General features: G+C 41.0%; 1 protein-coding gene across 1 annotated transcript in view; it reads left to right on the forward strand.

The window, feature by feature from the left end:
- Positions 1 to 1044: 1044 nt before the first annotated feature.
- LOC138356999 (uncharacterized protein PFD1115c-like) overlaps positions 1045 to 25044 on the forward strand; it is a 49674-nt gene continuing 25674 nt past the window's right edge. Inside the window, exons 1-3 of the mRNA XM_069313530.1 lie at positions 1045 to 1184; positions 1339 to 1615; positions 5975 to 6042. Of these exons, the coding sequence (XP_069169631.1) occupies positions 1045 to 1184; positions 1339 to 1615; positions 5975 to 6042 (485 nt within the window). The remainder of the gene's footprint in view (positions 1185 to 1338; positions 1616 to 5974; positions 6043 to 25044) is intronic.

Below are 25044 nucleotides of genomic sequence, written 5' to 3' on the forward strand. Positions count from 1 at the left end.
AAATGGAATGCATTAGGAAGTGATGTGGTGGAGGCTGACTCCATACACAGTTTCATGTGTGGATATGATAGAGCCCAATAGGCTCAGGTAACCTGTACACCTGTTGATTGACGGTTGAGAGGCAAGACCATAGAGCCAGAGCTCAACCCCTGCAAGCACAATTAGGTGAGTACATGCAAGCACGCACATGCACGCATGTACACGCACGCACTCGCACACACACACACACACACACACACACACACACACACACACACACACACACACACACACACACACACACACACACACACACACACACACACACACACATATTAGAAAGAACTTTTTTAGTGTCAGACTGGTTGACAAATGGAATGCATTAGGAAGTGATGTGGTGGAGGCTGACTCCATACACAGTTTCATGTGTAGATATGATAGAGCCCAATAGGCTCAGGAATCTGTACACCTGTTGATTGACGGTTGAGAGGCGGGACCAAAGAGCCAGAGCTCAACCCCCACAAGCACAACTAGGTGAGTACACACACACACACACACACACACACACACATACACACACACACACACACACACACACACACACACACACACACATAAGAAGGTTTGGGGGGGCCTCGTAGCCTGGTGGATAGCGCGCAGGACTCGTAATTATGTGGCGCGGGTTCGATTCCCGCACGAGGCAGAAACAAATGGGCAAAGTTTCTTTCACCCTAAGTGCCCCTGTTACCTAGCAGTAAATAGGTACCTGGGAGTTAGTCAGCTGTCACGGGCTGCTTCCTGGGGTGTGTGTGTGTGGTGTGGGGAAAAAAAAAAAAAAAAAAAAAAAAAAAAAAGTAGTTAGTAAACAGTTGATTGACAGTTGAGAGGCGGGCCGAAAGAGCAAAGCTCAACCCCCGCAAAAACACAACTAGTAAACACACACACACGCACACACACACTTACAAATAAACACAAACACACACACGAGGAAAAGCTAGGGGAGAATAGGATGGAGGGATATCACCGCACACAGGGTCAGGGGAGAATGGTGGATACTACCGTTGAATGGCTCAACCAGACATTAGGGAGATTTGGCAGAGACCTGCAGGCAATGCAAATGGGATTCAGCAGAGACCTGCACTAAATGAAAGAGGAATTTGGCAGAGACCTGCAGGAAATGCAAGCATTAATACAGAGCCAAAGGAGTGAGTTGGAGGAAGCCAGAGAAGAAATAAAGAGACTCAGGGAAAATTAGAATTCAAACCAATACGGGGTATGCAACCTCCTGGAAACAGGGGACAATGCTGATGGAAGGCTCCTTCCACGGGGACTCTCATTTGCAGAAATACTGCAAAACAGCCCAGGGGCCAAGGCCGCTTTAGAGGCTGCAGCTATGAAAGCAGCTACCTCGCAGAAACCTGCAAAATGCACTGAACAAATGCTGGAAAGGAAAATACCATTTATAGTTGAAGGAGTTCAGAAACCAGAGAGATCCAGTCGGGAGGCGCGGAGAAGGCGGGACCGAGCAACTATGACAGAGATCTTGGAGGGACTGAATATGGAGGAGGCAAATGGCAACATAGAGAAGGTTTTCAGGCTGGGCATTTACAAGAAGGAAAGGAAACGATTGATCAAGGTAGTGCTCACGAACGAGGCAACAAAGAAGAAAATCCTATCCAGGAAGAGCAGACTTGTGAGGTTAGGGGGATACGAGGACGTCTTTCTGCAAAAAGACATGACGAGGGAGGAGAGAAGGAAGGCTGCAGAAGCAAGGAGGAGACGCAAAGAAAGGGGTGGGGATATGGAAGCCACAGGACTCGGATCAGTGTCTCCAGGAACCTCACTGGGAATTGGGAATCCTTCCACCAGCAGGCCAGCACCCCCAGAGAGGATTGTAACAGAAGCCTCCCACCAACCAACCCCTCAGCCATCCCCCACCAATCACCTGCACCTCCCCAGACAGTAAAGTTCCTCTTCAGGCCATGCCCCCCCCCCCCCACGGTCCCTGACCCCAGACCCCCATGTTCCCCCCATGGATTCTTTCCTATCCCCTACCCTAGGTCCTCACTAATCCTGCACCCCATGTCCTTCCCTGTTTCTCCAGCCCATGCCCTTCTCAGTTCCCCACACTCCAAGCTCTTCTTCCTACCCCACCCCCTCCCTCCCGGAACCCACCCCCCTCCCCTCCCCCAACCCCTGACCTCCATGTCAACCCACCCCAGTCTCCTCTGCATACCCCAACCCGTGACCTCCCACTACATGCCCATCCAGCTCCTCCATCCCATGCCCCAGTTAACCCCCAACCCCAGACCCCCTCAGCCGCACCATGCCATACCCCCTTAGCCCCCCTGTTCCAGATCTTCCCAGCTCCCTCACCCCCCCCCCCCCCCAGGTCCTTCTTCCTAGGCCCCTCCCACCCCAGACATCCCTTGCCCCTGAACTCTAGTGGAATCAACAAAAACTGAGAATGGACAGAAGAGAGTCAGCTTCAAGTTCATGAACTCGATCATAGATGGTATTACAAACAAGGCTAGTGAACTTATGGAAAGAACACAAGAAGGAAACCCAGATGTAATTGGACTCACATTCAATTACATCTGGACACATTTCCAAAGTGTCAGACGGCAGCAAACAAGTTCGTCCGAGTTCAAAAGGAAAAAAATAAATGCAGATGAGAAACCCATGGTTTAATCAGAGTTGTAAGCTAGCAAAGCAACGAAGTAAAATGGCGTGGAGAAACTATAGAAACAAAGAACACTAGAGAGCAGAGAAAGATACCAGGGCGCCAGGAATGAATACGTCAAGGTGAGAAGAGAGGTAGAAAGGCAATATGAAAATGACATAGCCAGCAAGGCAAAGATTCAACCCAAACTGCTGCTTAGCCACATCAGGAGAAAAACAGCAGTGAAGGAATGGGTAATAAATCTGAGGATAGGGTCAGAAAGATTCACTTCAAACGACAAGGAAGTGTGCTAGGAACTCAATAAGAAATTCCAGAAGGTCTTCACCTCAGAGCAAGGAGAAGTCCCAGAGATAAAGAAGGGAACATCAAACCAGACACCACTAGAGGATTTTGTGATTACCAATGGGGAGGTGAGGAAGCATCTGCTAGATTTGGACGTGATATAGCATCTGCTAGATTTGGACGTGATTCCATCCAGGCTATAGGCCCGGATGGAATCTGACCATGGATTCTAAAGGAAGGAACAGAAGCTCTGTGCCTGCCACTCTAGATGGTGTACAACAAATCACTGGTAACATGTGAACTGCCAAAAATTTGGAAGACGGCCAATGTAGTCCCAATATACAAGAACGGTGATAGGCAGGAGGCACTGAACTACAGGCCAGTGTCCCTAACTTGCATTCCATGCAAGATGATGGAGAAGATTGTGCAAAAAAAGCTAGTGGAACATCTGGAGCGGAAGAACTTTGTAACACAACATCAGCATGGGTTCAGAGATGGCAAATCATGCCTAACAGGTTTAATTGAGTTCTATGACCAGGCAACAGAAATCAGGCATGAGAGAGAGGGTTGGGCAGACTGCATATTTCTGGACTGCCAGAAAGCTTTTGACACAGTACCACATAAGAGACCAGTGCACAAACTGGAGATGTAGGCAGGAGTGAAAGGGAAGGTACTCCTCTGGATACAGGAGTACCTAAGCAACATGACACAGCGAGTCACCGTGAGGGGTGAGGTCTCGGAGTGGTGGGGAGTCACCAGTGGAGTTCCACAGGGATCAGTCCTTGGTCCTATACTGTTTTTTGTATCTATTTTACCTATACGTAAAGATCTCCCAGAAGGAATTGACTCGTTCCTCTCGATGTTTGTTGATGACGCAAAAATTATGAGGAGGATAGTATGAGGCTACAAGATGACCTATACAAACTGAAGGAATGGTCCGACAAATGGCTACTAAAGTTCAACCCAGGTAAATTTAAGGTTAGTTAAACTAGGAGGCCAGTCAATGGATACCGAATGGGAGATGAAGTCCTTCACGAAAAGGACAGAGAGAAAGATCTAGGAGTTGATATCAGGCCAAACCTGTCTCCTGAACCCCACATCAAAAGAATGACATCAGCGGCCTATGCGAGGCTGGCTAAGATCAGAACTGCTTTCAGAAACCTGTGTAAGGAAACCTTCAGAACCTTGTATACCACATATGTAAGGCCAATCCTGGAGTATGCAGCCCCCAGCATGGAGCCCGTATCAAGTCAAGCACAAGACGAAGCTGGAAATAGTTCAGAGGTATGCCACTAGGCTAGTCCCAGAACTAAGAGGCATGAGTTATGAGGACAGATTACGTGAACTGCACCTCACGTCGCTGGAAGACAGAAGAGCTAGGAGAGACATGATCACCACACACAAAATACTCAGGGGTATTAACAGGATGGACAAGGATGGATTATTTAACACGGGAGGCACACGCACAGAGACACGGGTGGAAGCTGAGTACCCAAATGATCCACAGAGACATTAGAAAGAACTTTTTCAGTGTTAGAGTAATTAATAAATGTAATGCACTAGGAATTGATGTGGTGGAGGCTGACTCTATACACAGTTTCAAATGTAGATATGATACAGCCCAGTAGAGCTGTAGAGCTACCTACCGAAGAGCTAGGATGTCGATGAGGAAGGAGGAGGTTGAGGAGGAAGGAGGAAGACGTAGGAGGTCGAGAAGGAAGAAGTAGGAGGTGAAGGAGGTCGAGAAGGAAGGAGTAAGAGGTGGAGAAGAAAGAAATAAAAGGAAAGAGGAAAAAGGGGGGAGGGGAGAAGAATGAAGAGGGAGGAGCAGGTCGTGGAGGAAAGAGGAGGAGGAAGGAAGGAGGAGGAGGTTGAGGAGGTCGAGGAGGAAGAAGGAGAAAGTCGAGGAGGTCGAGGAGGAAGAAGGAAAAGGAGGAGAAATGAAAAAGTCGAGGAGGAAGGAGAAGGATGAGGAAGAAAGAGAAGAAGGTAGAGGAAGAAGGAGGAGGAGAAGGTCGAGGAGGAAGGAGCAGAAGGTCGAGGAGAAGGAGGAGGAAGGATTGCGAGGAAAGAGGTCAAGGAGGTAGAGTAGAAGGTGCAGGAGATCGAGAAGGAAGGAGAGGAAAGAGGAAGGAGAAGGAAGAGGGGGATTAAGAAGTCGAGGAGGAAGGAGGAGAAAGTCGAGGAGGAAGGATAGCGAGGAAGGAGGAGGTCGAGGAAGAAGATGTCAAGAGGAAGGAGGTCGAGGAGGAGGAATGAAGAGGTCGAGGAGGAAGAGTAGAAGGAGGAGGAGGTCGAGAAGGGCGGAGGAAGAGTAGAAGGTGGAGGAGGTCGAGAAGGAAGGAGGAGGAGGAGGAAGAGGAAGGAGAAGGAAGAGGGGGACGAGGAGGAGGAGGAGGTCGAGGAGGAAGAAAAAGGAGGACGAGGAAGGAGGAGGTCGAGGATGAGGCCGAGGAGGAAGGAGTAGGTCTAGGAGGAAGGAGGATGGGGAAGAAAGAGAAGGAGGAAAAGATCGAGGAAGGAGGAAGAGATCGAGGAACGAGGAGGTTGAGGAAGGATGTGGAAGGAGGAGGTAGGAGGAAGGGGTCGAGAAGGAGTAAGGAGGGAGGTCAAGGAGGAAGGAGGCTGCGGAGAAGGTCGAAGAAGGGTAAGGAAGAGGAAGGGCAGGAGGAGGTCGAGGAGTGAGGAAGAGGAAAGTGGAGGAGGAAGGAAGGAAGAGGAGTAGTTCGATGAGGAGTAGGACGGGAAGGGGGAATTAAGTAGCAGAGGTGAAGGGGGAAGAGGAGGAGGGGGGAAGAGGAAGGGGGATAAGCAAGAAGGGGAAGAGGAGGGAGGAGGGTGATGGTGTCACACTACGCATGGAAAATGCTACACCGACCCCCAGTGAAGGTGAGCACGGTACTGAGGGTAACCCTCTCTGCCTCACCAACTGTTATTCACACAGTTTCTAATATTAATATAAATCACAAGTAAAATCAGAGATGAAGTAATTTAAAACATTATCTGATTATTTTTGTTGCTGTATTTTAGGAAGATGAACACACGCTATTTATCTACCAAGACAAGTCTATAATAATCCAGGATAGGACCGACCCCAGGTAAAACAATTCCCAGCAAATAATACTTGTCCTAATAGATCTGTAGTCCATGAGAGATTAACCTACTCCCCTCCAAACAGGGTCAAAGGATACTGCACTATAATCTAAGTACTTATTTATTAGCCCTCTATTAACCCCAATATACAAAAATACAACAATTTACTTTACCACTCAGTCTTTGACGAGACCTCATCGTGGAGAGTAGTGAAAGACAGGGGTCTTAAGAAGACCTTGACAAGGCCGCCTACAGACGCCCTAAGGACGGCAAATTCATTTGCCGTGTTGGAGGATGAGTGCTGTAGTGCACCTGCAGCGAGGAAATCAGCGAGGAACGGCGGAGCGCAGGCCCCTCAGGCTGCTCAGAAAGTTAGGGCGGTAGCGAAGCGAATTTTGGTTGTGGCAGATTCCCAGGTGAGGTATTTAGACAGAACGTTTTGTGCCAGAGATAGGGGAAACAGATTAAGGGTTTGCTATCCGGGAGCTGGAATTGGTGATATTGTTGAAAACATGAATGATATTATGACGGGAAATGGGAACAAACCCATTATTTGTATTAGTGCAGGGGGTAATGATGTTGGACGAGTTAGGAGTGAGGAACTAATACAGAGATTTAGGACAGCCATTGAATTAGTTAGGAGCAAGGGAGGAATCCCAATCATATGTGGCATTCTTCCAAGAAAGGGAGTGGGAAATGAATGGATGTCGAGGGCACTTGGTGTCAATTGCCGGCTGGAAAGATATTGCAAATCAAATGCAATATCTTTCATAGACAACTGGGAACGCTTCTATGGAAGAAATGAAATGTATGCTCGTGATGGGGTGCATCTATCGAGGGCTGGGGTTGTTGCTGTTGCGAACTCGTTGGAACCAGTGGTTAGAGGTGTTTGTTTGGGTTTAAACTGTTAGTAGATAGTGGTATGGGAATTGATTTGGAGGAAGGAGGTAAGAAAAGTATGTGTTCGTGGGAGAAAGGAATTGGCAAAATGATCAGGGAAAGAAAAGGGCCTCAAAATAACAATTCACTTAGGATATATTACACTAACAGTAGAAGTCTAAGAAATAAAATTAATGAATTAAATGCTCTTGTCTGCACAGAAAAAATTGATATTATTGCACTTACCGAAACGTGGTTGAACGTAGAAAATAGAGAACTATTAGCTGAATATCAGATAAATGGATTTAAACTATTTCACACAGATAGATATATTAGACGAGGAGGGGGAGTAGCCATATATGTTAGGGACAATTTGAAATGTAGTCTCAAACAGGGAATCAAAACTGAGCCACACACAGAAACTATTTGGATAGAATTAAACGAAAAAGCAAATAATATTATAATAGGAGTTATATATAGGCCACCAAATTTAGACAGAATGGAAGTAAAGCATCTATGGAATGAAATATCTAGAGCATCTAGATCTAACAGTATTTATGTCATGGGTGACTTTAATTTTAGTGGAATAAACTGGGTGAACAAAACAGGGAATAGTGAAGCAGAAGATTTTCTAGAATTAATTGACAATTGCTTTCTTATGCAACACATTAAGGAACCAACACGGGAAAATAATATTTTAGATTTAGTGCTAACTAACAGGGAAACACAAATTAATGACATCGAAATAGGGAGTGAGCTAGGGAACAGTGATCACAAAGTAATCAGATTTAGCATAGAATGGAATAGACCTGTAGGAGAAAATTCTGTTAAAGTGCCAGATTTTCGAAAAGCTGATTTTAATAGCCTAAGAAATTTTTTGGGTCAATTAGATTGAAAAGTCTTGGGTATGGGGTGTGGGCCGGTCTTAGAGCGAGACATGAACCCAGCGATAGGTGACGTAAAAGGGGATTTCGATGTTAATTTAATATATAACTTATTTAAGAATATTCTAAACAAAGCACAGGAACGTAGTATACCATACAAATTGAATAGGTCGTATAGTAATGACCCAAAGTGGATAACAAATAATTTAAAGAACCTTATAGGTAAAAAGAGAGCTTGGTACAAAAGGATTAAGAATGGGGAAGTCAGGTTAGAACAGGAATTCATACAACTGGTTAGAAATGTTAAAAAAGAGATTAGGAAAGCAAAAAGAAACTATGAAGTTCGCATAGCAGAGCAAGCAAAGTCAAATCCTAAAGGGTTTTTTCAGTTATATCGAACTAAGACTAGGGAAAGGATAGGTCCGTTAAAATCTGAGACAGGTCTAATAACGGATAATGCCAAGGAGATGTGTAGTATTTTTAACAAATATTTTATATCTGTATTTACTAAAGAAGAACTTAACAATATGCCTTCAGCCGAACAAGTCTATGTGGGTGGGGATGAGGACAGGTTGACTAGTTTAGCAGTTACCAGGGAGGATGTAATTAAACAATTAGAAAAACTGAAACCAAACAAATCCCCAGGGCCGGATGAAGTGTTTGCCAGGGTGCTTAAAGAATGCAAAGAGGAGCTTTCCGATCCACTGTCTACCATATTTAATAAATCAATAGAGTCAGGCAAAGTGCCAGAGTCATGGAAGGTAGCTAATGTGGTACCAATTTTTAAGAAAGGAGATAGATCACTTGCGTCAAACTATCGGCCAATTAGCCTAACGTCTATTGTGGGAAAGTTACTTGAATTAATAATTGCAAATACAATTCGTCTCCATCTAGAAAAACATAAATTAATAAATGAGTCGCAACATGGTTTTACAAATGGCCGTTCATGTTTAACATAAGAACATAAGAACAAAGGTAACTGCAGAAGGCCTATTGGCCCATACGAGGCAGCTCCTATTCTATAACCACCCAATCCCACTCATATACTTGTCCAACCCGCGCTTGAAACAATCGAGGGACCCCACCTCCACCACGTTACGCGGCAATTGGTTCCACAAATCTACAACCCTGTTACTGAACCAGTATTTACCCAAGTCTTTCCTAAATCTAAACTTATCCAATTTATACCCATTGTTTCGTGTTCTGTCCTGTGTTGATACTTTTAATACCCTATTAATATCCCCCTTGTTATGTCCATTCACCCACTTGTAAACCTCTATCATGTCGCCCCTAACTCTTCGCCTTTCCAGTGAATGCAACTTAAGCTTTGTTAATCTTTCTTCATATGAAAGATTTCTAATTTGGGGAATTAACTTAGTCATCCTACGCTGGACACGTTCAAGTGAATTTATATCCATTCTATAATATGGCGACCAAAACTGAACTGCATAATCTAAATGGGGCCTAACTAGAGCAAGATATAGCTTGAGAACCACACCAGGTGTCTTGTTACTAACGCTGCGATTAATAAATCCAAGTGTCCGATTTGCCTTATTACGAACATTTATGCATTGATCCTTTTGTTTTAAATTCTTACTAATCATAACTCCCAGATCCCTTTCGCAATCCGACTTCGCAATCACAACACCATCTAGCTCGTATCTTGTAACTCTATCATCATTACCTAACCTCAGAACTTTACATTTATCAGCATTAAACTGCATCTGCCAATCCTTTGACCATTTCAAAACCCTATCTAGATCAACTTGAAGTGATAGTGAGTCCTCCTCCGAATTAATTTCCCTACCGATTTTCGTATCATCGGCAAATTTGCAAATGTTGCTACTCAAACCTGAATCTAAATCATTTATATATATTATAAACAACAGAGGTCCCAGGACAGAGCCTTGAGGCACTCCACTTACAACATTTTCCCACTCTGACTTGATTCCATTTATACTAACTCTCTGTTTCCTTTGGTATAGCCATGCCCTAATCCAGCTTAATATAGCACCCCCAATACCATGAGACTCTATCTTTTTAATCAGTCTTTCATGTGGCACTGTATCAAAAGCTTTGCTAAAGTCAAGGTATACAACATCGCAATCCTTACCACTATCAACTGCCTCAACAATGCTAGAATAAAAAGATAACAAATTTGTTAAACATGAACGGCCATTTATAAAACCATGTTGCGACTCAATTATTAATTTATGTTTTTCAAGATGAAGACGAATTTTATTTGCTATTATGGATTCGAGTAACTTTCCCGCAATAGACGTTAGGCTAATTGGTCGATAGTTAGACGCAAGTGATCTATCTCCTTTCTTAAAAACTGGTATCACATTAGCAACTTTCCAAAACTCTGGCACTCTGCCTGACTCTTTTGATTTATTAAATATGGTTGACAGTGGGTCACAAAGCTCCTCTTTGCATTCTTTAAGCACCCTGGCAAACACTTCATCCGGCCCTGGGGATTTGTTTGGTTTGAGTTTTACTATTTGTTTAAGAACATCCTCCCTGGTAACTGTTAAACTCGTCAACCTGTCCTCGTCTCCACCCACATAGACTTGTTCGGCTGAAGGCATATTGTTAAGTTCCTCTTTAGTAAATACAGATACAAAATATTTATTAAAAATACTACTCATCTCTTCATCACTATCTGTTATTTGACCTGTCTCAGTTTTTAATGGACCTATCCTTTCCCTAGTCTTAGTACGATATAACTGAAAAAACCCTTTAGGATTTGTCTTTGCTTGCCCTGCTATGCGAACTTCATAGTTTCTTTTTGCTTTCCTTATCTCTTTTTTAACATTTCTAACCAGTTGTACGAATTCCTGTTCTAAAGTGACCTCCCATTTTTAATCCTTTTGTACCAAGCTCTCTTTTTACCTATAAGGTTCTTCAAATTCTTTGTTATCCACTTTGGGTCATTAGTATTCGATCTATTCAATTTGTATGGTATACTACGTTCCTGTGCTTTGTTTAGAATATTCTTAAATAAGTTATATATTGAATCCACATCGAAATCCCCATTTAAGTCACCTATCGCTGGGTTCATGTCTCGCTCCAAGACCGGCCCACACCCCATACCCAAGACTTTCCAATCAATTTGACCCAAAAAAATTCTTAGGCTATTAAAATCAGCTTTTCGAAAATCTGGCACTTTAACAGAATTTTCTCCTACAGGTCTATTCCATTCTATGCTAAATCTGATTTCTTTGTGATCACTGCTCCCTAGCTCACTCCCTATTTCGATGTCATTAATTTGCGTTTCCCTGTTAGTTAACACTAAATCTAAAATATTATTTTCCCGTGTTGGTTCCTTAATGTGTTGCGTAAGAAAGCAATCGTCAATTAATTCTAGAAAATCTTCTGCTTCACTATTCCCTGTTTTGTTCAACCAGTTTATTCCGCTAAAATTAAAGTCACCCATGACATAAATACTGTTAGATCTAGATGCTCTAGATATTTCATCCCATAGGTGCTTTGCTTCCATTCTGTCTAAATTTGGTGGCCTATATATTACTCCTATTATAATATTATTTGCTTTTTCGTTTAATTCTATCCAAATAGTTTCTGTGTGTGGCTCTGTTTTGATTCCCTCTTTGAGACTACATTTCAAATTGTCCCTAACATATATGGCTACTCCACCTCCTCGTCTAATATATCTATCTGAGTGAAATAGTTTAAATCCATATATTTGATATTCAGCTAATAGTTCTCTATTTTCTACATTCATCCACGTTTCGGTAAGTGCAATAATATCTATTTTTTTCTGTGCAGACAAGAGCATTTAATTCGTTAATTTTATTTAACACTCCTAACTCAGTGTTGTTATATTATCATAGCAATATGGAAGTTGTAGTGAAGGACCTGGTGACTCTAGTGGGAGCCCTGAGGACAGAGTTGGACTCTCTGCGGGAGGAGGTGCGTCAGCTTAAAAAACAACGAGAAGTAACGAAGGAGGAGACCAGCAGTAAAGGGACCTCGTCTTGGAGAGTTGCGAAAGACAGGGGCCTTAAGAAGACTTTGATAAAGCCGCCTTCAAACGCCATAGCAACTTCAAATTCATTTGACGTTTTGGAGGACGAGTGCTGTGGAGAGACTGTGGATCGCGCAAAAGGGAAAGCAACGAAGAGAAAGGAAGCGCAGGCCCCTCAGAAAGTAAAGGAAGTACCTAAGCAAACATTAGTTGTGGGAGATTCCCAGATAAGGTATTTGGATAGAACGTTTTGTGCTAGAGATAGGGGGAACAGGTTAAGGGTTTGCTATCCCGGAGCTGGCATTGGTGATATTATAAACAACATGAATGATATTATGGCTGGTAATGGGAACAATCCCATTATTTGCATTAGCGTGGGAGGAAATGATGTTGGTCGAGTCAGGAGTGAGGAACTGATTCAGAGGTATAAAACAGCCATAGAGTTAGTTAGGAGCAAGGGAGGAATCCCGATCATATGTGGCATTCTTCCAAGAAAGGGAGTGGGAAATGAATGGATATCGAGGGCACTTGGTGTCAATTGCCGGCTGGAAAGATATTGCAAATCAAATGCAATATCTTTCATAGACAACTGGGAACACTTCTATGGAAGAAATGAAATGTATGCTCGTGATGGGGTGCATCTATCGAGAGCTGGGGTTGTTGCTGTTGCGAACTCGCTAGAAGAAGTGGTTAGAGGTGTTTGTTTGGGTTTAAACTGTTAGTAGATAGAGGTATGGGAATTGATTTGGAGGAAGGAGGTAATAAAAGTATGTGTTTGTGGGAGAAAGGAATTGGCAAAACGATCAGGGAAAGAGAAGGTCCGCAAAATAACAATTCACTTAGGGTATATTACACTAACAGTAGAAGTCTAAGAAATAAAATTAACGAATTAAATGCTCTTGTCTGCACAGAAAAAATAGATATTATTGCACTTACCGAAACGTGGATGAATGTAGAAAATAGAGAACTATTAGCTGAATATCAAATATATGGATTTAAACTATTTCACACAGATAGATATATTAGACGAGGAGGTGGAGTAGCCATATATGTTAGGGACAATTTGAAATGTAGTCTCAAAGAGGGAATCAAAACAGAGCCACACACAGAAACTATTTGGATTGAATTAAACGAAAAAGCTAATAATATTATAATAGGAGTAATATATAGGCCACCAAATTTAGACAGAATGGAAGCAAAGCATCTATGGGATGAAATATCTATGGCATCTAGATCTAACAGTATTTATGTCATGGGTGACTTTAATTTTAGCGGAATAAACTGGTTGAACAAAACAGGGAATAGTGAAGCAGAAGATTTTCTAGAATTAATTGACGATTGCTTTCTTACGCAACACATTAAGGAACCAACACGGGAAAATAATATTTTAGATTTAGTGTTAACTAACAGGGAAACGCAAATTAATGACATCGAAATAGGGAGTGAGCTAGGGAGCAGTGATCACAAAGAAATCAGATTTAGCATAGAATGGAATAGACCAGTAGGAGAAAATTCTGTTAAAGTGCCAGATTTTCGAAAAGCTGATTATAATAGCCTAAGAAATTTTTTGGGTCAAATTGATTGGAAAGGCTTGGGTATGGGGTGTGGGCCGGTCTTGGAGCGAGACATGAACCCAGCGATAGGTGACTTAAATGGGGATTTCGATGTGGATTCAATATATAACTTATTTAAGAATATTCTAAACAAAGCACAGGAACGTAGTATACCATACAAATTGAATAGATCGTATACTAATGACCCAAAGTGGATAACAAAGAATTTGAAGAACCTTATAGGTAAAAAGAGAGCTTGGTACAAAAGGATTAAAAATGGGGAGGTCACTTTAGAACAGGAATTCGTACAACTGGTTAGAAATGTTAAAAAAGAGATAAGGAAAGCAAAAAGAAACTATGAAGTTCGCATAGCAGGGCAAGCAAAGACAAATCCTAAAGGGTTTTTTCAGTTATATCGTACTAAGACTAGGGAAAGGATAGGTCCATTAAAAACTGAGACAGGTCAAATAACAGATAGTGATGAAGAGATGAGTAGTATTTTTAATAAATATTTTGTATCTGTATTTACTAAAGAGGAACTTAACAATATGCCTTCAGCCGAACAAGTCTTATAGAGGTTTACTTATAGAGGTTAATAGAGGTTTACAAGTGGATGAATGGACATAACCGGGGGGATATTAATAGGGTATTAAAAGTATCAACACAGGACAGAACACGAAACAATGGATATAAATTGGATAAGTTTAGATTTAGGAAAGACTTGGGTAAATACTGGTTCAGTAACAGGGTTGTTGATTTGTGGAACCAATTGCCGCGTAACATTGTGGAGGTGGGGTCCCTCGATTGTTTCAAGCACGGGTTGGACAAGTATATGAGTGGGATTGGGTGGTTATAGAATAGGAGCTGCCTCGTATGGGCCAATAGGCCTTCTGCAGTTACCTTTGTTCTTATGTTCTTATGTTCTTATGTAAGTCTATGTGGGTGGGGACGAGGACAGGTTGACGAGTTTAGCAGTTACCAGGGAGGATGTTCTTAAACAAATAGTAAAACTCAAACCAAACAAATCCCCAGGGCCGGATGAAGTGTTTGCTAGGGTGCTTAAAGAATGCAAAGAGGAGCTTTGTGACCCACTGTCAACCATATTTAATAAATCAATAGAGTCAGGCAGAGTGCCAGAGTTTTGGAAAGTTGCTAATGTGATACCAGTTTTTAAGAAAGGAGATAGATCACTTGCGTCTAACTATCGACCAATTAGCCTAACGTCTATTGTGGGAAAGTTACTGGAATCTATAATAGCAAATAAAATTCGTCTTCATCTTGAAAAACATAAATTAATAATTGAGTCGCAACATGGTTTTATAAATGGCCGTTCATGTTTAACAAATTTGTTATCTTTTTATTCTAGCATTGTTGAGGCAGTTGATAGTGGTAAGGATTGCGATGTTGTATACCTTGACTTTAGCAAAGCTTTTGATACAGTGCCACATGAAAGACTGATTAAAAAGATAGAGTCTCATGGTATTGGGGGTGCTATATTAAGCTGGATTAGGGCATGGCTATACCAAAGGAAACAGAGAGTTAGTATAAATGGAATCAAGTCAGAGTGGGAAAATGTTGTAAGTGGAGTGCCTCAAGGCTCTGTCCTGGGACCTCTGTTGTTTATAATATATATAAATGATTTAGATTCAGGTTTGAGTAGCAACATTTGCAAATTTGCCGATGATACGAAAATCGGTAGGGAAATTAATTCGGAGGAGGACTCACTATCACTTCAAGTTGATCTAGATAGGGTTTTGAAATGGTCAAAGGATTGGCAGATGCAGTTTAATGCTGATAAATGTAAAGTTCTGAGGTTAGGTAATGATGATAGAGTTACAAGATACGAGCTAGATGGTGTTGTGATTGCGAAGTCGGATTGCGAAAGGGATCTGGGAGTTATGATTAGTAAGAATTTAAAACAAAAGGATCAATGCATAAATGTTCGTAATAAGGCAAATCGGACACTTGGATTTATTAATCGCAGCGTTAGTAACAAGACACCTGGTGTGGTTCTCAAGCTATATCTTGCTCTAGTTAGGCCCCATTTAGATTATGCAGTTCAGTTTTGGTCGCCATATTATAGAATGGATATAAATTCACTTGAACGTGTCCAGCGTAGGATGACTAAGTTAATTCCCCAAATTAGAAATCTTTCATATGAAGAAAGATTAACAAAGCTTAAGTTGCATTCACTGGAAAGGCGAAGAGTTAGGGGTGACATGATAGAGGTTTACAAGTGGATGAATGGACATAACCGGGGGGATATTAATAGGGTATTAAAAGTATCAACACAGGACAGAACACGAAACAATGGATATAAATTGGATAAGTTTAGATTTAGGAAAGACTTGGGTAAATACTGGTTCAGTAACAGGGTTGTTGATTTGTGGAACCAATTGCCGCGTAACATTGTGGAGGTGGGGTCCCTCGATTGTTTCAAGCATGGGTTGGACAAGTATATGAGTGGGATTGGGTGGTTATAGAATAGGAGCTGCCTCGTATGGGCCAATAGGCCTTCTGCAGTTACCTTTGTTCTTATGTTCTTATGTTCTTATTTCTTAGACTTCTACTGTTAGTGTAATATACCCTAAGTGAATTGTTATTTTGCGAACCTTCTCTTTCCCTGATCGTTTTGCCAATTCCTTTCTCCCACAAACACATACTTTTATTACCTCCTTCCTCCAAATCAATTCCCATACCTCTATCTACTAACAGTTTAAACCCAAACAAACACCTCTAACCACTTCTTCCAACGAGTTCGCAACAGCAACAACCCCAGCTCTCGATAGATGCACCCCATCACGAGCATACATTTCATTTTTTCCAAAGAAGTGTTCCCAGTTGTCTATGAAAGATATTGCATTTGATTTGCAATATCTTTCCAGCCGGCAATTGACACCAAGTGCCCTCGATATCCATTCATTTCCCACTCCCTTTCTTGGAAGAATGCCACATATGATCGGGATTCCTCCCTTGCTCCTAACTAATTCTATGGCTGTTTTATACCTCTGAATCAGTTCCTCACTCCTAACTCGACCAACATCATTTCCTCCCACGCTAATGCAAATAATGGGATTGTTCCCATTACCAGCCATAATATCATTCATGTTGTTTATAATATCACCAATGCCAGCTCCGGGATAGCAAACCCTTAACCTGTTCCCCCTATCTCTAGCACAAAACGCTCTATCCAAATACCTTATCTGGGAATCTCCCACAACTAATGTTTGCTTAGGTACTTCCTTTACTTTCTGAGGGGCCTGCGCTTCCTTTCTCTTCGTTGCTTTCCCTTTTGCGCGATCCGCAGTCTCACCACAGCACTCGTCCTCCAAAACGTCAAATGAATTAGAAGTTGCTATGGCGTTTGAAGGCGGCTTTATCAAAGTCTTCTTAAGGCCCCTGTCTTTCACAACTCTCCAAGACGAGGTCCCTTTACTACTGGTCTCCTCCTTCGTTACTTCTCGTTGTTCTTTCAGCTGACGCACCTCCTCCCGCAGAGATTCCAACTCTGTCCTCAGGGCTCCCACTAGAGTCACCAGGTCCTTAACTACAACTTCCATATTGCTATGATAATATAACAACACTCAGGAGCTCCGGTTAACACAACCTCTCACTGTGACTTCACCTGACTGACTAACAAATTTGCTAACTTTTTATTCCAGCATAGTTGAGGCAGTTGATAGTGGTAAGGATTGTGATGTTGTGTACCTTGACTTTAGCAAAGCTTTTGATACAGTGCCACATGAAAGACTAATTAAAAAAAATAGAAGCTCATGGTATTGGGGGTGCTGTATTAACTTGGATTAGGGCAAGGCTATTCCACAGGAAACAGAGAGTTAGTATAAATGGGGTTAAGTCAGAGTGGGATAATGTTGTTAGTGGAGTACCTCAGGGCTCTGTCCTGGGACCTCTGTTGTTTATAATATATATAAATGATTTAGATTCAGGTTTGAGTAGCAACATTTGCAAATTTGCCGATGATACAAAAATCGGTAGGGAAATTAATTCGGAGGAGGACTCACTATCACTTCAAGTTGATCTAGATAGGGTTTTGAAATGGTCAAATGATTGGCAAATGCAGTTTAATGCTGATAAATGTAAAGTTCTGAGGCTAGGTAATGATGATAGAGTTACAAGATACGAGCTAGATGGTGTTGAGATTGCGAAGTCGGATTGCGAAACGGATCTGGGAGTTATGATTAGTAAGAATTTAAAACAAAAGGATCAATACATGAATGTTCGTAATAAGGCGAATAGGACACTGGGATTTATTAATCGAAGCATTAGTAACAAGACACCTGGTGTGGTTCTTAAGCTATATCTTGCTCTGGTTAGGCCCCATTTAGATTATGCAGTTCAGTTTTGGTCGCCATATTATAGAATGGATATAAATTCACTTGAACGTGTCCAGCGTAGGATGACTAAGTTCATTCCCCAAATTAGAAATCTTTCATATGAAGAAAGATTAACAAAGCTTAAGTTGCATTCACTGGAAAGCGAAGAGTTAGGGGTGACATGATAGAGGTTTACAAGTGGATGAATGGACATAACAGGGGGGATATTAATTAATAGGGTATTAAAAATATCAACACAAGACAGAACACGAAACAATGGGTTCAAATTGGATAAGTTTAGATTTAGGAAAGACTTGGGTAAATACTGGTTCAGTAACAGGGTTGTTGATTTGTGGAACCAATTGCCGCGTAACGTGGTGGAGGTGGTGTCCCTCGATTGTTTCAAGCGCTGGTTGGACAAGTATATGAGTGGGATTGGGTGGTTATAGAATAGGAGCTGCCTCGTATGGGCCAATAGGCCTTCTGCATTTACCATTGTTCTTATGTTCTTATGTAAAAGGGGATTTCGATGTGGATTTAATATATAACTTATTTAAGAATATTCTAAACAAAGCACAGGAACGTAGTATACCATACAAATTGAATAGGTCGAATACTAATGACCCAAAGTGGATAACAAATAATTTAAAGAACCTTATAGGTAAAAAGAGAGCTTGGTACAAAAGGATTAAGAATGGGGAAGTCAGGTTAGAACAGGAATTCATACAACTGGTTAGAAATGTTATAAAAGAGATTAGGAAAGCAAAAAGAAACTATGAAGTTCGCATAGCAGAGCAAGCAAAGTCAAATCCTAAAGTTTTTTTTCAGTTATATCGAACAAAGACTAGGGAAAGGATAGGTCCATTAAAATCTGAGACAGGTCAAATAACGGATAATAACAAGGAGATGAGTAGTATTTTTAACAAATATGTTATATCTGTATTTACTAAAGAAGAACTTAACAATATGCCTTCAGCCGAACAAGTCTATGTGGGTGGGGATGAGGACAGGTTGACTAGTTTAGCAGTTACCAGGGAGAATGTAATTAAACAATTAGAAAAACTAAAACCAAACAAATCCCCAGGGCCGGATGAAGTGTTTGCCAGGGTGCTTAAAGAATGCAAAGAGGAGCTTTCCGAGCCACTGTCTACCATATTTAATAAATCAATAGAGTCAGGCAGACTGCCAGAGTCATGGAAGGTAGCTAATGTGGTACCAATTTTTAAGAAAGGAGATAGATGACTTACGTCAAACTATCGGCCAATTAGCCTAACGTCTATTGTGGGAAAGTTACTTGAATCAATAATTACGAATACAATTCGTCTCCATCTTGAAAAACATAAATTAATAAATGAGTCGCAACATGGTTTTACAAATGGTCATTCATGTTTAACAAATTTGCTAACTTTTTATTCCAGCATAGTTGAGGCAGTTGATAGTGGTAAGGATTGTGATGTTGTGTTCCTTGATTTTAGCAAAGCTTTTGATACAGTGCCACATGAATGACTAATTAAAAAAATAGAAGCTCATGGTATTGGGGGTGCTATATAAACTTGGATTAGGGCATGGCTATTCCAAAGGAAACAGAGAGTTAGTATAAATGGGGTTAAGTCAGAGTGGGATAATGTTGTTAGTGGAGTACCTCAAGGCTCTGTCCTGGGACCTCTGTTTATAATATATATAAATGATTTAGATTCAGGTTTGAGTAGCAACATTTGCAAATTTGCCGATGATACGAAAATCGGTAGGGAAATTAATTCGGAGGAGGACTCACTATCACTTCAAGTTGATCTAGAAAGGGTTTTGAAATGGTCAAATGATTGGCAAATGCAGTTTAATGCTGATAAATGTAAAGTTCTGAGGCTAGGAAATGATGATAGAGTTACAAGATACGAGCTAGATGGTGTTGAGATTGCGAAGTCGGATTGCGAAAGGGATCTGGGAGTTATGATTAGTAAGAATTTAAAACAAAAGGATCAATGAATAAATGTTCGTAATAAGGCGAATAGGACACTGGGATTTATTAATCGAAGCGTTAGTAACAAGACACCTGGTGTGGTTCTTAAGCTATATCTTGCTCTGGTTAGGCCCCATTTAGATTATGCAGTTCAGTTTTGGTCGCCGTATTATAGAATGGATATAAATTCACTTGAACGTGTCCAACGTAGGATGACTAAGTTAATTCCCCAAATTAGAAATCTTTCATATGAAGAAAGATAAACAAAGCTTAAGTTGCATTCACTGGAAAGGCGAAGAGTTAGGGGTGACATGATAGAGGTTTACAAGTGGGTGAATGGACATAACAAAGGGGATATTATCAAGGGATGTTATATTATCATTGCAATATGGAAGTTGTAGTTAAGGACCTGGTGACTCTAGTGGGAGCCCTGAGGACAGAGTTGGACTTTCTGCGGGAGGAGGTGCGTCAGCTGAAAGAACAACGAGAAGTAACGAAGGAGGAGACCAGCAGTAAAGGGACCTCGTCTTGGAGAGTTGTGAAAGACAGGGGCCTTAAGAAGACTTTGATAAAGCCGCCTTCAAACGCCATAGCAACTTGTAATTCATTTGACGTTTTGGAGGACGAGTGCTGTGGAGAGACTGTGGATCGCGCAAAAGGGAAAGCAACGAAGAGAAAGGAAGCGCAGGCCCCTCAGAAAGTAAAGGAAGTACCTAAGCAAACATTAGTTGTGGGAGATTCCCAGATAAGGTATTTGGATAGAACGTTTTGTGCTAGAGATAGGGGGAACAGGTTAAGGGTTTGCTATCCCGGAGCTGGCATTGGTGATATTATAAACAACATGAATGATATTATGGCTGGAAATGGGAACAATCCCATTATTTGCATTAGCGTGGGAGGAAATGATGTTGGTCGAGTTAGGAGTGAGGAACTGATTCAGAGGTATAAAACAGCCATAGAGTTAGTTAGGAGCAAGGGAGGAATCCCGATCATATGTGGCATTCTTCCAAGAAAGGGAGTGGGAAATGAATGGATATCGAGGGCACTTGGTGTCAATTGCCGGCTGGAAAGATATTGCAAATCAAATGCAATATCTTTCATAGACAACTGGGAACACTTCTATGGAAGAAATGAAATGTATGCTCGTGATGGGGTGCATCTATCGAGAGCTGGGGTTGTTGCTGTTGCGAACTCGTTAGAAGAAGTGGTTAGAGGTGTTTGTTTGGGTTTAAACTGTTAGTAGATAGAGGTATGGGAATTGATTTGGAGGAAGGAGGTAATAAAAGTATGTGTTTGTGGGAGAAAGGAATTGGCAAAACGATCAGGGAAAGAGAAGGTCCGCAAAATAACAATTCACTTAGGGTATATTACACTAACAGTAGAAGTCTAAGAAATAAAATTAACGAATTAAATGCTCTTGTCTGCACAGAAAAAATAGATATTATTGCACTTACCGAAACGTGGATGAATGTAGAAAATAGAGAACTATTAGCTGAATATCAAATATATGGATTTAAACTATTTCACACAGATAGATATATTAGACGAGGAGGTGGAGTAGCCATATATGTTAGGGACAATTTGAAATGTAGTCTCAAAGAGGGAATCAAAACAGAGCCACACACAGAAACTATTTGGATTGAATTAAACGAAAAAGCTAATAATATTATAATAGGAGTAATATATAGGCCACCAAATTTAGACAGAATGGAACCAAAGCATCTATGGGATGAAATATCTAGAGCATCTAGATCTAACAGTATTTATGTCATGGGTGACTTTAATTTTAGCGGAATAAACTGGTTGAACAAAACAGGGAATAGTGAAGCAGAAGATTTTCTAGAATTAATTGACGATTGCTTTCTTACACAACACATTAAGGAACCAACACGGGAAAATAATATTTTAGATTTAGTGTTAACTAACAGGGAAACGCAAATTAATGACATCGAAATAGGGAGTGAGCTAGGGAGCAGTGATCACAAAGAAATCAGATTTAGCATAGAATGGAATAGACCAGTAGGAGAAAATTCTGTTAAAGTGCCAGATTTTCGAAAAGCTGATTTTAATAGCCTAAGAAATTTTTTGGGTCAAATTGATTGGAAAGTCTTGGGTATGGGGTGTGGGCCGGTCTTGGAGCGAGACATGAACCCAGCGATAGGTGACTTAAATGGGGATTTCGATGTGGATTCAATATATAACTTATTTAAGAATATTCTAAACAAAGCACAGGAACGTAGTATACCATACAAATTGAATAGATCGAATACTAATGACCCAAAGTGGATAACAAAGAATTTGAAGAACCTTATAGGTAAAAAGAGAGCTTGGTACAAAAGGATTAAAAATGGGGAGGTCACTTTAGAACAGGAATTCGTACAACTGGTTAGAAATGTTAAAAAAGAGATAAGGAAAGCAAAAAGAAACTATGAAGTTCGCATAGCAGGGCAAGCAAAGACAAATCCTAAAGGGTTTTTTCAGTTATATCGTACTAAGACTAGGGAAAGGATAGGTCCATTAAAAACTGAGACAGGTCAAATAACAGATAGTGATGAAGAGATGAGTAGTATTTTTAATAAATATTTTGTATCTGTATTTACTAAAGAGGAACTTAACAATATGCCTTCAGCCGAACAAGTCTATGTGGGTGGGGACGAGGACAGGTTGACGAGTTTAGCAGTTACCAGGGAGGATGTTCTTAAACAAATAGTAAAACTCAAACCAAACAAATCCCCAGGGCCGGATGAAGTGTTTGCCAGGGTGCTTAAAGAATGCAAAGAGGAGCTTTGTGACCCACTGTCAACCATATTTAATAAATCAATAGAGTCAGGCAGAGTGCCAGAGTTTTGGAAAGTTGCTAATGTGATACCAGTTTTTAAGAAAGGAGATAGATCACTTGCGTCTAACTATCGACCAATTAGCCTAACGTCTATTGTGGGAAAGTTACTCGAATCTATAATAGCAAATAAAATTCGTCTTCATCTTGAAAAATATAAATTAATAATTGAGTCGCAACATGGTTTTATAAATGGCCGTTCATGTTTAACAAATTTGTTATCTTTTTATTCTAGCATTGTTGAGGCAGTTGATAGTGGTAAGGATTGCGATGTTGTATACCTTGACTTTAGCAAAGCTTTTGATACAGTGCCACATGAAAGACTGATTAAAAAGATAGAGTCTCATGGTATTCGGGGTGCTATATTAAGCTGGATTAGGGCATGGCTATACCAAAGGAAACAGAGAGTTAGTATAAATGGAATCAAGTCAGAGTGGGAAAATGTTGTAAGTGGAGTGCCTCAAGGCTCTGTCCTGGGACCTCTGTTGTTTATAATATATATAAATGATTTAGATTCAGGTTTGAGTAGCAACATTTGCAAATTTGCCGATGATACGAAAATCGGTAGGGAAATTAATTCGGAGGAGGACTCACTATCACTTCAAGTTGATCTAGATAGGGTTTTGAAATGGTCAAAGGATTGGCAGATGCAGTTTAATGCTAATAAATGTAAAGTTCTGAGGTTAGGTAATGATGATAGAGTTACAAGATACGAGCTAGATGGTGTTGTGATTGCGAAGTCGGATTGCGAAAGGGATCTGGGAGTTATGATTAGTAAGAATTTAAAACAAAAGGATCAATGCATAAATGTTCGTAATAAGGCAAATCGGACACTTGGATTTATTAATCGCAGCGTTAGTAACAAGACACCTGGTGTGGTTCTCAAGCTATATCTCGCTCTAGTTAGGCCCCATTTAGATTATGCAGTTCAGTTTTGGTCGCCATATTATAGAATGGATATAAATTCACTTGAACGTGTCCAGCGTAGGATGACTAAGTTAATTCCCCAAATTAGAAATCTTTCATATGAAGAAAGATTAACAAAGCTTAAGTTGCATTCACTGGAAAGGCGAAGAGTTAGGGGTGACATGATAGAGGTTTACAAGTGGATGAATGGACATAACCGGGGGGATATTAATAGGGTATTAAAAGTATCAACACAGGACAGAACACGAAACAATGGATATAAATTGGATAAGTTTAGATTTAGGAAAGACTTGGGTAAATACTGGTTCAGTAACAGGGTTGTTGATTTGTGGAACCAATTGCCGCGTAACATTGTGGAGGTGGGGTCCCTCGATTGTTTCAAGCACGGGTTGGACAAGTATATGAGTGGGATTGGGTGGTTATAGAATAGGAGCTGCCTCGTATGGGCCAATAGGCCTTCTGCAGTTACCTTTGTTCTTATGTTCTTATATTAATAGGGTATTAAAAGTATCAACACAAGACAGAACACGAAACAATGGGTATAAATTGGATAAGTTTAGATTTAGGAAAGACTTGGGTAAGTACTGGTTCAGTAACAGGGTTGTTGATTTGTGGAACCAATTGCCACGTAACATTGTGGAGGTGGGGTCCCTCGATTGTTTCAAGCATGGGTTGGACATGTATATGAGTGGGATTGGGTGGTTATAAATAGGAACATAAGAACATAAGAACATAAGAACAAAGGCAACTGCAGAAGGCCTGTTGGCCCATACGAGGCAGCTCCTATTTATAACCACCCAATCCCACTCATATACATGTCCAACCCATGCTTGAAACAATCGAGGGACCCCACCTCCACAATATTACGCGGCAATTGGTTCCACAAATCAACAACCCTGTTACTGAACAAGTATTTACCCAAATCTTTCCTAAATCTAAACTTATCCAATTTATACCCATTGTTTCGTGTTCTGTCTTGTGTTGATACTTTTAATACCCTATTAATATCCCCTTTGTTATGTCCTCGACACCAGGTGTCGAGGTCCCTCGATTGTTTCAAGCATGGGTTGGACATGTATATGAGTGGGATTGGGTGGTTATAAATAGGAACATAAGAACATAAGAACAAAGGCAACTGCAGAAGGCCTGTTGGCCCATACGAGGCAGCTCCTATTTATAACCAGCCAATCCCACTCATATACATGTCCAACCCATGCTTGAAACAATCGAGGGACCCCACCTCCACAATGTTACGCGGCAATTGGTTCCACAAATCAACAACCCTGTTACTGAACCAGTATTTACCCAAATTTTTCCTAAATCTAAACTTATCCAATTTATACCCATTGTTTCGTGTTCTGTCTTGTGTTGATACTTTTAATACCCTATTAATATCCCCTTTGTTATGTCCATTCACCCACTTGTAAACATCTATCATGTCACCCCTAACTCTTCGTCTTTCCAGTGAATGCAACTTAAGCTTTGTTAATCTTTCTTCATATGAAAGATTTCTAATTTGGGGAATTAACTTAGTCATCCTACGATGGACACGTTCAAGTGAATTTATATCCATTCTATAATATGGCGACCAAAACTGAACTGCATAATCTAAATGGGGCCTAACTAGAGCAAGATATAGCTTGAGAACCACA

This window comes from Procambarus clarkii, chromosome 75 (assembly GCF_040958095.1).
Source record: "Procambarus clarkii isolate CNS0578487 chromosome 75, FALCON_Pclarkii_2.0, whole genome shotgun sequence".
Classification (NCBI taxonomy): domain Eukaryota; kingdom Metazoa; phylum Arthropoda; class Malacostraca; order Decapoda; family Cambaridae; genus Procambarus; species Procambarus clarkii.